Below are 15,596 nucleotides of genomic sequence, written 5' to 3' on the forward strand. Positions count from 1 at the left end.
CGGAAAAAAAAGTTCGCAGCGCGAGCGATCGATCGATCGATTCGAGCGAGCGCGGCGCGGTTACCTGCAGTGAACGACGATGGGTGCTGAGCCCGGCGTCACGTGGCAGCGCACGGTGCGCACGAACTCGAGCACGCGGCGCGTGCAGCTCTCGCTCGGCACGTCGTGGTCGGGCCACGCCGTGTAGTGGAACTGCCGCACCACGCGCGTCTCCCCGTCCTGTCGACGCACAATCGTCGTTCGTTAGCGCACTCGTCCCGTCCGTCGTCATTGATCAATGTCAACGTCGCCACGTCCAAAGCCGTCGCTGTTGTCGCTACTGCTGCTGCTGCCGTCGGCGTGATTATCGTTCATCGCCATTGCCACTGCCGCAATCAGAACCACCACATTATTCACCACCAACACCACCATCATGGTCGCTACCATCACCGCCGCCACCACCACCAAATTGACGACCATCACCACCATCATGTACGTACTATATGTACGTTGAATTTCTTTTGCACCGTACGTAACCAACCATCCTAATTGCCATGATCGCCACCACCACCAACGGTCATCACCACCACCATTACCATCATATATATCACCTCCACCAGCACCACCACCACCACCGTCGCAAGCATCACCACCACCACCACCGCCGCGTGCGAGGGAGGGCATCGGCTGCAACGTACCCGGCCGATCTGGAACTCGCGCACGGTCCACTCGGCGAGCGCCGACTCGGAGATGCGGCGCACGACGAAGCCGCGGTAGTCCACCACCTCCTCGTCGAACGGCCAGTAGTGCTCGCACTTGATCTGCGGGCGGAGCCACGGACATGAGCCGACCCGCAGGGACGCTCGTTGTGCAAATCCGCCTCATTGCGATCGTCGTTTGCTGCCGCGCTGCGATGCCTCCTGGCCAGTTCGTTCGCGAACGAACGATCGAGAGAATGAACGCTCAGGCGACGGGATAAATGGGCAAGCGATTGAGCGCCACGAGTGTCTAGCACCCTGCTTGTGATCACCCGTGAGCGAGCGAGCGAGAGTGTCTCATGTGCCGTGTCCCGCGCGTGGGCTCACCCGTCCTCTCTCCACGCACTGCGTGAGCATCACGACGACGCGCGTGTCCTGCTCCCACACCATGCGCCAGAAGTCGTCGCACGTGCTGGGCAGGGGGCCCTGCGCCGCGATGTACTCCTTGGGAGAGCGGTGGCCCTGGGGGGCAGCACGCGGCGTCCGTGATGTGTTGTGCGGTGTGCGTGATGTGTTGTGCGGTGTGTGTGATGCGGAGTGCGTGATGTGTTGTGCGGTGTGCGTGATGTGTTGTGCGGTGTGTGTGATGCGGTGTGTGGTGTGTGATGCGGTGTGCTGTGTGCGTGATGCGGTGTGTAGTGTGTTTGATGCGGTGTGCGGTGTGTGATGCGGTGTGCGGTGTGTGTGATGCGGTGCGTGGTGTGTAATGCGGTGTGCTGTGTGCGTGATGCGGTGTGTAGTGTGTTTGATGCGGTGTGCGGTGTGTGTGATGCGGTGTGCGGTGTGTGGTGTGTGTGCCTCCAGATATCGGTTACTCCGGCTCGGGTGAATGCTGGGGCGATGTCTGAAGAGGGTCAGGTGAGTGTCACGCAAGTGTCACATCAATCCTGTCCGTCATCCTGCCCTCTGGTATTCAAATAGAGCATCAGCCGGGCCAATGGCCTGGCCTCGCGTGTTTGGAATGGGCCCCGGTGCAAGTAATGAAACGGGACCCCCCCCCCCCCGGGACCCCCCCGTCCCCTGTCCAATGTCTCCTCTCTTCGTCGGCCGGCATCAGGGCCCCTCCGACCCCGCCCGTGGGCCCCGGTGTGCGGTTGCACCGCCTGCGCACTCGATAGCCGAGAGGCTGCGTGGCACCTACGGGGATGTAGTTGGCGTTGATGTAGTCGGACCCCTCCTCGCCCTCGATGCTGGACAAGATGACGCGGCTGAAGTCATCTGCAGGTGACAGCGGCGGCCAGGGTCACTCAAAGGGTCGTCTCGAGGTCTAAAATTAAACGGGTTACTCGGTGACGCTGCTGCTGCGAGCACAAGTAACTAAACACTCAACACATTTGAACGTTTTGGCGGGACCCCGGGGTCCCACAAGCCCCCGGATCTTGCATAAACTGCGTTGCGACGTCATTTCACGTCTGTTGAAGGCGAACGACGCGGCGATCTATTCCTCTCGACGAGCTCTACACGATGCGCTCATCAACGTTTCAAAGTTTTGTTTATGACTACGGCAATTTTGGCCACGACGGGTGCTTGGTGAAGAACGAAAGGATTGATTTCTGGTGGGTCGCGGCGTTTATGTGCGCGGTGGGACGGAGTCGCCAAAAGTAAATCAATTTATTACGATTTCGACTTCCGTTTATTCGGAACCCCAGGGCCCCGCCATAAGGTTCATTTGTCAATGGCACCACGGTGGTGAGATGTTAACGACCTCGCCTGGATTGTAAGCGTAGTGGGTTCGATTCCAACCTTGATTGGTGTGTTTGAGAGTAAACCCACAACGTTAACAATTTGAGTACTGTGACTTTTCGCCGGTGATTACAACCAGCTTCATCAGGCGATTTTCCAGAATTGTTAATAAGTCTTCCTGTTTACGGTCTTAAATAGAGCGAGGTTATGTCGCGTGTAGTGTCATCGTCATTTGTTCGGCATCCCTGCCATGTTACGGCGCTGTATACATTGTAAAAAAGAATAACAAAATAAAATAATGATTTATTTTATTTTATACCTACGTGACTTTACCGAAAGAACCAAAGGGTATGGATTCCTGCAGTCACGAAAGCGTCAAATCAAGATGAAATAAAAACAACTCTCACGATATTATTTTATCGGCCTCGCAGACACGACGGGCGAATCGGCGTCTCTCGGCACGCCTCGTGCGCGAGCGACTCACACGGCAGGATGTTGGTGTAGCGATTTTTGCCCCGATTGGCCAAATGGTCCGCTGCTTCGTGCGAAAACTCCGCTCCGATCAACCGCAGCTCCTGCGGAATCCACACGCAGAGATTATTAGCGCCATTCGTCACCCGTTTCCCGTGCGGTGTTGTTCTGTGACTTGACTGTAATTGTAGACTGGTCAGTCTCGAAATAATGTGCCCGAGTCACCGTGTGCGCTGCAGAGAATTCATTATTCAACGTTACGTTTTAAATGGGTTATGGCTGTTTGTATTTTGCTACGACTTCGCTTCACTGCTGTGCTTGCTTGAACTTCATCTTCTTGGTTCTTTCGGTAAAGTCACGTAGAAGGGAAGTAATACAATAATAAAACTAAAACTGAATTATTTTATTATGTTTTATTCTTATTATTTGATTACTTACCTTCTACGTGACTTTACCGAAAGGACCAAGAAGATGAATCCCTGCAGTCACGAAAGCTTTAAATCGAAATTGCTTGAACTTGTTTCGCTTTTGTCATGTTGGTGAGCCAGGTCACTCTCGCTTGTGAGACTATCCTCGTCTCTGTGAGTTCTCACCCGGTTAACCAAATACACCTCAACTTTAGAGGTGCCCTCTTTATAGATACTCGGGGTAAGTTCTGTTTGCGAGCACCTGTTAAGGCTGGGAACGCCACACGACAAGGTGGTGTGGCCAGCACCATTCATAGCCGGGCGAACGTCCTCTCTCTCGCGAGTGCCGATATTTACACACCACACCAGGTACTTATTTGAGGCTGAGTCGGCCTAGGAGATTCCCAGACACAGGCTCAAACATCACTTGCCGTACCTACTAGCAGCGGGCCCTCGGAATGTATTGGGGGAACCAGGTTCGTAGCGCAGGTGCGACAACCACTGCTCCCACCACTCTTTGTGTTTGCAAAACCCTCGCGCGCACACACACGCACACACACGCACGTGTGTGCGTTCCCCATGGCCGGGCGGGGGGTCTCTGGAGAGGGGGGGCAGGTGTGGCGGAGGGCAAAGCCACTGCCCCCCACGAGGTTGTCCAGTCGTGACGTGGGCGGAGAGCTGTTGTTGTAACACAGGTCACCTGATCCCGGAGCAAGAGTGTAAACGCTTCGCCGAGCCACCGTTGCGGGTTTCACTATTCGGATTGGATACTCAGTTTTAAGTAAAAAAATTAAGATGTATTCTCTTGGGTCTCCGTCGCGTTGTGTATTGTTCGTGGTCGTCTCTTTTGTCCGGTCTCGTTCACTCCGCGGGCTAAAGGGCAATGGTCGCTTACGACTTGCGTAGAGTTTTTGCGAGAGATGTAAATGATTGACCGCCCGTAAATGGTTCAATGCTGCTCGATTAATATTTGCGTGAAGTATGATAGCATCTGAAATACGTATACGTCAGACTTGTGAGAAGAGGAAGTGTGGTAAAAGATTGAATCCTGCATGAATAATAATATTTGAGTGTGATCTGTATGAAAATGTAATCCAACTTTAATCATTTGAAGGTTATTTCTCAGCATTGGCATGTTAAGTCAAAACCAGTTAGATTATTGGGGGGGGGGGGGGGGTGGAAGTTTGCTGTGGGAGGAAACCAGAGAACCCTGGGGAAACTCCTGCAGGACAGAGCGAGAACTAACAAACTCCACACAGAAAGTTGCCTGTGTCCGTAATCGAACCCAGGCCCTTCCTGGCGTGAGGCGCGAGCGTCACCACTGCCACCAGCCACCCCACCCCGTATGATAACGGCCACGATATCAATGTGTCTATTATAACCTTGTTTATTATTCGTACTGGGCGGGTGGGATTGTTTTTTTAATTGGCGACTGGACGAATGACTCACGGTCTGGGAGCTCTGGTTTGTGGGTGGACAGTTGCCCTTGCTGGCTCTCAACAGCTTCGCGGCAAGGTTAACTGGGGGGTTGGGGGGTGCGGGACCTGTCTGGCCTCTGGGTACACAATTTTCCTGCCAGCGGGTGGCTGACACGATGGGGTCTGCTTGCCCAATCGGGGCGATTATGTCAATAACACAGAGCAGCGAACGTCTGCTGTGCCCCCAGGGCTTCATTCAGCTGGGGACACGTGGAGGTGGCGTTGTTATTTTTTCTTTCTCTCTCGCTGTCGCCGGTCGCTCAGCACGGGTCCGAAGGCCAAGACACGCCAAGCGGCCAGCAACAAACGGCACCTTTTTAAAGCTGTAACGGATAAAGAGCTGAACGCGTTTCTTGAACTGATCGGGCTTATTGTGGTAAGATATTTTTTTTTTTGGGGGGGGGGGGGGGGAACAGACGATGGGAGGGAATTCCAAAGTGGAGCACCGTGAGGGAAGAAGCAGCAAGGGAAGAAGCAGCAAGATAAGTATCGTGGCCTGCAGTGTGGTGAGTGAGTGGGGTAGATGGGTGGGTGGATGAGTGGGTGAGTGAGTGTGTGTTGTTGTGACCTGCAGCGTGACGGCTGGACACGCTGTGGATGTAACGAAACAGTCGTGTAGACCAAGTCCTCGTCATGGGTGAAGGAATCAGCGAGCTGTTAACTCCCTCGCCTGGTATACAGGAGGTCGTGGGTTTCATCCCAACCGTGACGCCTGCTGCTGTATATTTGGAGTTTGCATATTCGCCACGTGGTTTTGTGGATTTTCCCCTCCACATTTAGAAACATGCGTTCAGATTATTTGGCTGCGAAAGATTTCCACGTGATAAGCCACTTTGTTGAGCTATTATTTGTGTCCAAGTCATCACTGAAAAATAACTGTATATCTCAGGGGGCCTTACCTGGTTACAAAACAAAAGTAAGTTTAGTTTACAGTAAATATCACCGGAAGATAAACTATGCTAGTAGCAATAGAAGAGTTATAAGGAGGATCTGTCTGGGTCGGCAACCCTGAAAATGTTTTCCCGCAGCCAGCGGACACCAAAATCCCGAACAGCTCTCTCGCTATGAGCTCGGCTACTCGTGGTCGTGCACCGCCACCTCCTCCTCCAGTCTAGCGGTGACCGCCCGCGGGGCAACTGGTGAGAAAGAAACGAAGCCGTGTCTGGGGCCCCCACCTCAAACTCCACGGTGAACTTGTAGCCCGAGTCGCGAGACATGGCGAGGACGTTCTGCCCGAACTCGGACATGGGTACTGGGCTGCAAGGAGAGACGGTGTGAGACAACGCATCCACGAGCAGCGCACACGGTGCCGTGCGCGCGTGTGCACGGCCCCCTTCTGCCGATCCGCTGCTGGATGAGGGCTTCCCCACGGGGGAGGGGGGGGGTTGGGGTTACTTGACCATCACTCAACTACGCTGGTTAATGCCGGTCGGTAAAGGCGGGCGGCCGTAGAACTCGGGTCGCAAGATTCGCCACAGCTCCAGCCGTTAAATCGGCGAGTCTGTGGTTTCCCTGCATGTGGATGTGGGAGCAGTGGCGTAGCTAGGATATTTTGCGCCCGGGGACGAACTATAAAATTGGCGCCCCCCCCCCCGTTTAATAACATACCAAAATGTAATTACATGACATGTAGGCTGTGTGTGGCGGGATATATAAACTTTTAGGTTGAGGTGTAGATTTGTGCAGTAGTTTCAGGCTGCCGCGCCCACCGCAATAAGTTACAATGTAACGTTGTAAGCCTCATCTTGGCGCCCCTTTACCTTGGCGCCCGGGGACACATGTACCCCCCGCCCCCCCCCTAGCTACGCCTCTGTGTGGGAGCGGAGGAGTGCGGTGTCAAACAATGGAATGTAGTTGCGCTGCCATCTGCTGCCCACCATGCAGGCTGTACACCTACAGCACCTGGCATGTGTGGTGGTCGCCCATCCGAGCACGATTCGGGCTCAAAAGCTGGTTAGATTCTGAGCCTTGCGCGTGCGGTGCTCTGTTTAAAGTGCCCCGTCTTGAAGGCCCAAGGGGTGAATTTAAAAAAACACCCCACCCCTCCCCTCTAACAAAACACAAAACATTTCAAAATAAAAGCCCCTATAATAGAGGGGTTTTTTTGTACTAGACCACGCAAATACAAATATGTCGTTAAACTATTTGACGACTCAAATTGTAATTGTTGTGGGTTTACTCTCCAACACACCGGTGTTGCTGTACTAGTAACGAATTGGTACGTTCTGTTTCCGTGACAAACCTAATCGGCTGTGTCGGGTGGTGGCGGCTTTAACGACACGTTTGTATATTTACGCGATTTAACCCAAAAAAAAAACCTGTCATGGAGAATATTGGTCGGGAAAGTCTCCGTAATAATAAAAAAGCACCTCGCTCATCTCACACGTGGACGGGCGGGCGTGGAACGACGCGATGCCCGATCCACAAATACGAAGGAGACATCACGGCGATGATACACTCCGCTACTGCTCCTGACGCGGTTAACCGGCTTAGACCCCCTGCATGTTAAATTGCAGTTGTTGCTCTGTCTGCATCGACATCAGCCATACGAAAGAAGAAGAAGAAACGCAAGAACAATAATAACTTCTCAACAGGGCTGTAGCCTCCCCCTGATGGGCGTAACTCCGGTAGATGCGAGAAGTGAGGACGGTGCTCCTTTGCAGCGGCAATAATCTGACTTCCCCGCCTAAGAATTGACGCCGTTGAGAGAGATTGTCGGCGATGGTGCGGTCATGTAAGTCTCGCGTCTCGGCGAGGTCTCATCCGCGCGCCGCCACTACTTACTGCTTGTGCTTTTTTCGCCTCCCAAAGCTCCTGCCTCTGTGGGGGGGGGGGGAGTGGAATAAACGAAAAAGAGACAGCGATAGAAAGGAATTGTGACGCGCGTGTTTCCTGATACGTTTATAGCAACGCACAACCGCGCACAATTATTCTATTTTCTTATTTTTGCCAGGTAAGGCCCACTGAGCTCTATAGCTATTTTTCAAAGGCGACCTGGCCACAAATGATGGCTCAACAAAGTGGCTTAGCGTGTGGAAATGTATAGCAGCCAAATACTCTAAAACGCGTGATGTTGATTCTAATTGTGGAGGGGGAAACCAGAGGTCCCGGAAAAAAGCCACGTGACCACGGGGAGAGAGACATGCAAACGCAAAATATACAGGCATCATCAGGGTCGGAATTGAACCCACGACCTCCTGTATTCCAGGCGAGGTATTCAGAATCAGAATATTAATTTATACTGGAGGAATCGGATGAGCTATAAAGCTCTTTTTCACAGTACAAAACATGATAGGAGTGCAAAGTATAGAAAAGGCAAGAAAATGATAAAAAATATAGAAAATAAAATATAAACGTTTTATCTTACCAGGTAAAGCCCACTGAGGAATTAGCCTATTTTTAACATCTGGGCACCGTGCACCCTATCCGCGCTTGTCCACGCCTTTTACGTTCACCCTGGTTTGATGATGATGCAATGTGTAACACGCGCAACATTTTGGTTTGATGATGATGATGTAATATGTAACGTGCGCAGTATTTCGGTTTGATGATGATGATGATGTGTAATGCGCACAGTATTTCGGTTTGATGATGTAATGTGTAACGCGCCCAGTATTTCGGTTTGATGATGATGATGATGTGTAATGCGCACAGTATTTTGGTTTGATGATGATGATGTATAACGCGCCCAGTATTTTGGTTTGATGGTGATGCAATGTGTAACAGGCGCAGTATTTCGGTTTCATGATGATGATGTGTAACGGGCGCAGTATTTCGGTTTGATGATGATGATGTGTAACGCGCCCAGTATTTTGGCTTCATGATGATGATGTGTAACGCGCCCAGTATTTTGGTTTCATGATGATGATGTGTAACGCGCCCAGTATTTCAGTTTCATGATGATGATGTGTAACACGCCCAGTATTTCGCAGGCGTAAATGTCCGTGACTCGAGGCGGAACCACGAGCAGTGACGCTCGGAAGCCGGGCTTAAGAGGTGCGGGCCTTCAAGCGTCTCCGTCAGATTTACTAGACCCGCTCCTCACTCGCCGAGGGTCGATGACTCGGCACCCTCATGACCAAAAACGTGTTGCTAATGAAACCGGTTACTTCAAGAAGCGATGCATACGGACGACACATTCTGTTGCTTCACCCCATATTGTCAGTCGGTCAACAAGAACAATGCTTCTATGGCCGTATGTAAGCGCCTTGCTTTACGCGTGCGTTTATTTTACTGGGGCCATCCATAACCCCACGTCACCACTGATAATTGAGAGTTGACTGTCATTTACTGTGAAAGCAAAACACGAACCCCCGGCAATGCGATAGCTTGCATTTGATTGTGTCAAATTACCAATTCATATCTGGAAGTCCGTCAACAAAGTAAACATGGAACGTCGGGCCAACGTTCGTCCAATTAATTTTTCGATTTAAAGCTTCTTTCGTGACTGCAGGGATTCATCTTCTTGGTTCTTTCGGTAAAGTCACGTAGAATGGAAATAATAAAATAATAAAAATTAAACATAATAAAGTAATTCTCATGGCGTTTCGGCCACAGAGTCTGACTCTGTCTTCCCGACAGACCTGTTCTTCACCTGAGGACGGCTGCTTGCGTTGTGGCCGAAACGTCGTGAGAATTACTTTATTATGTTTATTTTTATTATTTTATTATTTCTGTTCGTCCAATGGTTCCAAGCGCATGCCAACGTTGCAAGTTTACTGGGTAGTCGCAGCTCGGACTGAGCGGCATCCATTGGTTGATTTTGTATTCCCACGGAGGCACTGATCTCCATTGGTTTGACAAGACCAGCTCCCACAATGCTTTACGTCTCGTGGTTTGACAAGACCAGCTCCCACAATGCTCTACGTTTCGTGGTTTGACAATACCAGCTCCCACAATGCTCTACGTTTCGTGGTTTGACAAGACCAGCTCCCACAATGCTCTACGTTTCGTGGTTTGACAATACCAGCTCCCACAATGCTCTACGTTTCGTGGTTTGACAAGACCAGCTCCCACAATGCTCTACGTTTCGTGGTTTGACAATACCAGCTCCCACAATGCTCTACGTTTCGTGGTTTGACAATACCAGCTCCCACAATGCTCTACGTTTCGTGGTTTGACAAGACCAGCTCCCACAATGCTCTACGTTTCGTGGTTTGACAAGACCAGCTCCCACAATGCTCTACGTTTCGTGGTTTGACAAGACCAGCTCCCACAATGCTCTATGTCTCGTGGTTTGACAAGACCAGCTCCCACAATGCTCTATGTCTCGTGGTTTGACAAGAACAGCTCCCACAATGCTCTATGTCTCGTGGTTTGACAAGACCAGCTCCCACAATGCTCTACGTTTCGTGGTTTGACAAGACCAGCTCCCACAATGCTCTATGTTTCGTGGTTTGACAAGACCAGCTCCCACAAAGCTCTATGTCTCGTGGTTTGACAAGACCAGCTCCCGCAATGCTCTATGTCTCGTGGTTTGACAAGACCAGCTCCCACAATGCTCGACGTTTCGTGGCCTAGCTGTAGTACGGGCTCCCGCAATGTGCTGCGAGCTATGATGTGCATGCGCACGTACGGCCCTGTTGGTCATTCCACGGCTGGATCGGCGCTTACCCCATGCCGTTCGAATCGTGGCGGGGGGGGGTAAAACTGCACCACGCTGGTCAGTGCGTGTTGGTGGCGGTGGAGAACATAGATTTGGGCTGCGTAGAAGTACAGCACAACAATGCATTTTTCCGCACCGCCCTCTGCTGCACATTACGTAGACATAGATCAAGTTACAACAGCAGTCACACCGCAAGAACGTCACGAGGACGAGATATGCTAAACACTCCTCACAGTAAACGTGCAACGTTGTCAATTATATGTTGTCATTAACGGAGGATCACACTCGTGTTGGACAGCCCAGGGCACGCAGCCAAGGTGTGCATCTACAAGAGCCGTTTTGTTTTGCGTTACGCTTTGCTTTCTAAAGTATTTCTCGGAGAGATTGTCGTTCAAGTTGATTTTGTTAAACTTTGCGGGGGAATTTATCTAATTTGGACCCCTGACGCAGGCACGCAATGGCCTGCTCTTGCGAATTCTGTGACGGTGGGCGGGGGGGGGTCTTTAACGTCCAATTTGAAGTGGACGGTGCGCAGCATCACCACGGTAACTACACACTGCGGTAATAACCAGGGCGGCCGCTGGAATTCGAACCGTAAAACCCCTGCAACGAAATGGGCGGACGCGCTACTCCTGGGCCGCGTCACCGCCGCTGTGGACGTGTGTGGCCGGGAGAGTAAAACAAACAAACAAACACATCAACCATAATTCGATCGGTCAAATTTTGACTTTTTTTTTCTTTTTGCACATCACTGTATTCATCTTGAGCGCATCTTCACAGCGCATCTTTACCAATCGGTCGCCGCTCGTGGTGTCATCACGCAAATTGCATAACAGCGTCAAAAACGAGGCATCACCCACTTTGTAAAGGGTAGCTTCCCGTCTCCGTTGGCCACAGATAAGGTCACTGCTGAGCCAGAGCCATAGCCCCTGGAAAAAGATGGGGGGGGGGGGGGGGAGTATTAATGCACTTGGTGGCACAACGGGCAGATGGACGGACAGACAGAGAGGAACACTGAGAGATACAGGCGGACAGATAGCCAGATACGGTGACAAGCAAACAAAAGGTCAGTACTATATTTAATAAACACATCACGTAGTACAAACACATCACAGCTTATCGTCAATAAAATCGAGGGAATTGAAGAATATTCATGATGTGTGTTTTTTACATCGCGAATCTAATCAGTTTTCACGAAGCAATTATAATAATAACTGTGATTTCCATACAAATGCAGTTTCAGATTAAATATATTTGTATGAATGCAGCAACTGAGTTCTTACCTAAGTATTATTTTTAATGATATATTTATGATAAATATTGCTCGCGCTAAGCACGAGAATCACCGGGGGTGGACAGTGCAGCGTTTGGAATATTGGTCTCACTTAAAGTGCAACACGAGTTCGATTCCCAGCCATGGCTAACTCCAGTGGCGTCTCCTCCCGGGCCCTCGTCCTCACCTGGGGTGTTTGGCACGCCGGAGTCGCAGGAAGACGCAGGCCGACAGCAGAGCGCCGACCAACGCCAGAGCCACCACGGCCGGCAAAACCGCGTCTGCCGAGCCCGCAACCTCGCCTTCCCGGGTCCCCGTCATAGGCAGGTGGAGTGGGGGGAGTGGGAGGGGAGGGGGATACGTGACACGGGAATCGTGGACTCGACTAAACTAAACTATTTTTTTTTTATTTCACCCAGGTAAGGCCCACCGAGCTATTCGCTTTTTTTTTGCCAGAAGCCACCTGCCCATCGGAAATGATGGCTCAACGAAAGTGGCTTATCGCGTGGAAATGTTTAGCAGCAGCCAAATCCTCCGGAGGACCCGGAGGAAAATCCACGCGACCACGGGGAGAGAGAGAGACACGCAAACTTCAAATATATTGTTAAGCATCAAGATTGAGATCAAACCTACAACCTCCTGAAAACCAGGCGAGGTGGTTTACATCTGGCCACCGTGGCGCCCTGGACAACGGTGAGACGGTGTCTCCACAACGTGCAGTACACGTACACAGGCCTATTGTCTATTCACCGCGGAATCTGAGCCTCCCCCGCACGCTGTGCAGAGCCGTCCCGAGGGTAACGGTGAATCGGAGCCACCGCCCCGGGCCCCGCACTTTGGGGGGCCGCGTGCTTAGACGTCACGGTGTGAGATTAACAGTCCCGGTTTAGTTCAAAGGCGTCGGGGGGAGGGGGGGGGCACACTGTGGGATTTGCCCCAGGCCTCGCACCCCCCTATGGATGGACGGGCCTGCTGCTCAGTACAGGTTGGTAAAGGCTGTGAGCACAGACATAGACACGGGAGCATAGACGTACGGAACAACAATGGATTTTGTCACGCTGCTGCCATATGTTGCCTTCACCAACCGACACCAACCAGCGCGGTGAAATATGGTCAAACAAGAGTGACAACAACATGGCTGTGTAAATGTACACGTGCGAAACAGGTGAATGCCAGCCCTCGCGAGACGATGACTTTCCCAGTAGCGGAGATACCGGATCCTGAGATAATGGATGAATAGAGATGAATGGTGTTCTCATTTTGTCATCTACAAAACGAGACACACACACACACCACGCGTGCACGCGCGCGCATCTCCCAGTAGCAGGACACAGCAGCTCGTAACGCAGCCGATCCGTGGTTTTGTTGACAAGTTACGCCAAGTTGGACACGCGCACACACACGCGCACACGCGCGCGCTGTCCCTGCATCTCGTCCATTCATGCCACGGACGTTCATGAACATTAATTGACATCCGAGCAGAAAAAACACGAGAACGAAAAAAAAACACACACAACCGCTCATCACAACGGAAGAGAGAGAGAGAGAGAAAACAACCCTCCACCACCATCTCGCCTTTTGTTGCTTCGCATTACGCAACGCCGTACCCATTATAACCGCATCTCATTTACCCTCGCGTCGTCATCCACTGCCACATTGTCCAATCTACGGTGAATTTTCGTCGGATGATTCCTGTTTGCTCTCGTTGTCCAAATGGATTGTTATGTTTTAATATACACCTCCCACCTGCCCCCCCTCCCCCCCCCCTTTCTTCACATAGATGAATATAACTATTCCTGCGGTGACGACGCAGGTTGGTGGATGACTCATCCACAATGTCCAGAGATCGACGCTTCGACTCGATCTCCTGGCGCGGCAGTTTGAAACCACAGGCATCGATCTGCCTTCAATCCCCCCCCTGCTTTCCGTCCAGCAACCCGCTGAACAGTACGTGGGTTCAACACGGTTAGCCCGTCGGCAGGTGGCATGTCGTGGGGTAAACTCTGGGTATTCTTATTCTTAGGTTTTTTCGGTGAAGTCACGTAGGTAAAACATTAAAATTAATAAAAGTAAAATAAAATAAAAATCACGACGTTTCGGAGGCAACACGAGCTTCCGTCTTCAGGTGGAACCGTCACAGCCACGACAGCTGTATCCTTGCAGTCACGAAAGCCTCAAATCTAGAATCTGGGTATTGTCATGGTTTTTTTCCGACAGCGTCTGGAGGGGGCTCCTGTTTGAGCTCTTTCGAGTGGAGGCCCTTTCGCAAGCAGTGGCACGAGCAAGGCATTTGCAGGACTGCGCTTTGACCCCCTAATGTCGGCAACTACACACGACACTGTCTTGTTTGGCCGTCCTTGGACGGAAGCTGTAATGTTTACGAAAACATTGAGCAGAGTATAATTGTATCGTGTGTGAATTTCATGGCAGTGAATCTTGCACGAAAGTATGTCATCAAAGACTTCACTGCAGTGCACTGTAGCACTATTAATGGCTGTGATTCTTGCACAAATCTAGGTCATAAAACACCTCACTTCATGTTACTGTAGCACTGTATATAACTGACCTTCAATTTGTTAAAATTCACTGCTCTGATACTTTATTCTCTTCTGCTTTCGGTCGCTAGGGTTGAAATAAATTGGATTTTTATACAATATATGGAAAATCACAGAGAAATGTCTCTTTTATGATAAGTTAGAAGCATAAATTAGACTTACCTTTTATTTCAAGTGCTGAAAAAATATATAAAGACACTAAATGGACATTGTTGCTGCATACAATTATTTATTTAAATCACTTTCAATAAAGAAACGTCAAACTTAAGGCGAATTTGCGGAAAAAAATTGTATTTCCGCTCGACCTGCATGAGTGTAACAATCCACCCGCTCATGGTTATTAATGGCGGGGGGGCTCATGTGGAGGACCCCACCTGTTCATGATTATTAATGAGAGGGGCTGGTCGACGTGGAGTGACGTCACGTGCGCTATACACAGACATTCTTGGCTCATTATATTAGTATGTTCGGCAAACATTCACCAAGTGAATCGCATGGTGCCACGATGGCGAGACGTTAACTACCTCACCTAGTATACAGGAGGTCGTGGGTTCGATCCCAACCCTGATGCCTGAATATTTGGAGTTTGCATGTCTTTTCGTGGTCGTGTGGATTTTTCTCCGGGTCCTCAGTTTTTTCCCCCTACACATTTGGAAACATGCATGTAGAGTATTTGGCTGCTTTAAATGTCCACTTAAAAAGCCTGGTCCTTTCAGGAAAACAGCTGTATAGCTCAGTGGGCCTCCGGTAAAATAAAAATAGTTGAGTATAGTTTAGTTTAGAAACCATCCAGGTAGGGTTTACATTTTCACTGGATGTTTTCCATGTCGTTGGCAGACTGGAGTCGGTGCTACGTGACTATTAGTAGCCAGAGCCAGAGCCAGCGGTTTGTGATGTGCTGGTACAAAATATGTTTTTCCTGGGCCGCCAACCAAGGCAGAACCGGGTGAAATCGAGCACCGCATCCAGTTAAGGTCGCGTGATCTATGCACCGGTATTGCGTTTCCCTCCCCCATCCAACTTCTACCAACCCGCCAAGACCAGCGTGGTTAAAGTACGGTGAACCAACCTCCAATATTAACGTGGCGTGCGAGAGCCTCCATACAACAATGGATTAAGGTCAAGGTCAATAAGTCATCATTGCCAATTCCCTTATTGCCACCGAACCTCGCCATCCCTTCCCTGCGCTTGATCCTGTAACTGTCGTAAGTTTGGCACCTGTCCTTCAAGGTCTACTCTTAACAGTCTCCCACCAACTGGCTTCAAGGTCTCTCCCTTGGCAGCTGAACTCTGTGTGCCACCCCAATTACCTGTCCGGGTAGCGGACCCTCTTCTACCACCCCGCCCGGTTAGGCCAGCTAAAGCTAAAAACACATTTCATCTTTTG

General features: G+C 50.7%; 1 protein-coding gene across 2 annotated transcripts in view; it reads right to left on the reverse strand.

Annotated features, from left to right (window-relative positions):
- Positions 1-15,596, reverse strand: part of LOC144723049 (receptor-type tyrosine-protein phosphatase O-like) — a 35,856-nt gene that overhangs the window by 4,684 nt on the left and 15,576 nt on the right. For both annotated transcript variants that reach the window (XM_078601588.1, XM_078601589.1), the window contains exons 3-11: positions 11,842-11,956; positions 11,242-11,310; positions 7,561-7,596; positions 5,952-6,033; positions 2,905-2,995; positions 1,879-1,955; positions 1,065-1,199; positions 678-800; positions 65-219 (exon numbers count right to left, since the gene is read on the reverse strand). In XM_078601588.1, coding sequence (XP_078457714.1) covers positions 65-219; positions 678-800; positions 1,065-1,199; positions 1,879-1,955; positions 2,905-2,995; positions 5,952-6,033; positions 7,561-7,596; positions 11,242-11,310; positions 11,842-11,956 — 883 coding nt within the window. The remainder of the gene's footprint in view (positions 1-64; positions 220-677; positions 801-1,064; positions 1,200-1,878; positions 1,956-2,904; positions 2,996-5,951; positions 6,034-7,560; positions 7,597-11,241; positions 11,311-11,841; positions 11,957-15,596) is intronic.

The sequence above is a fragment of the Lampetra planeri genome, chromosome 16 (assembly GCF_965212315.1).
Source record: "Lampetra planeri chromosome 16, kcLamPlan1.2.h2, whole genome shotgun sequence".
NCBI lineage: Eukaryota > Metazoa > Chordata > Hyperoartia > Petromyzontiformes > Petromyzontidae > Lampetra > Lampetra planeri.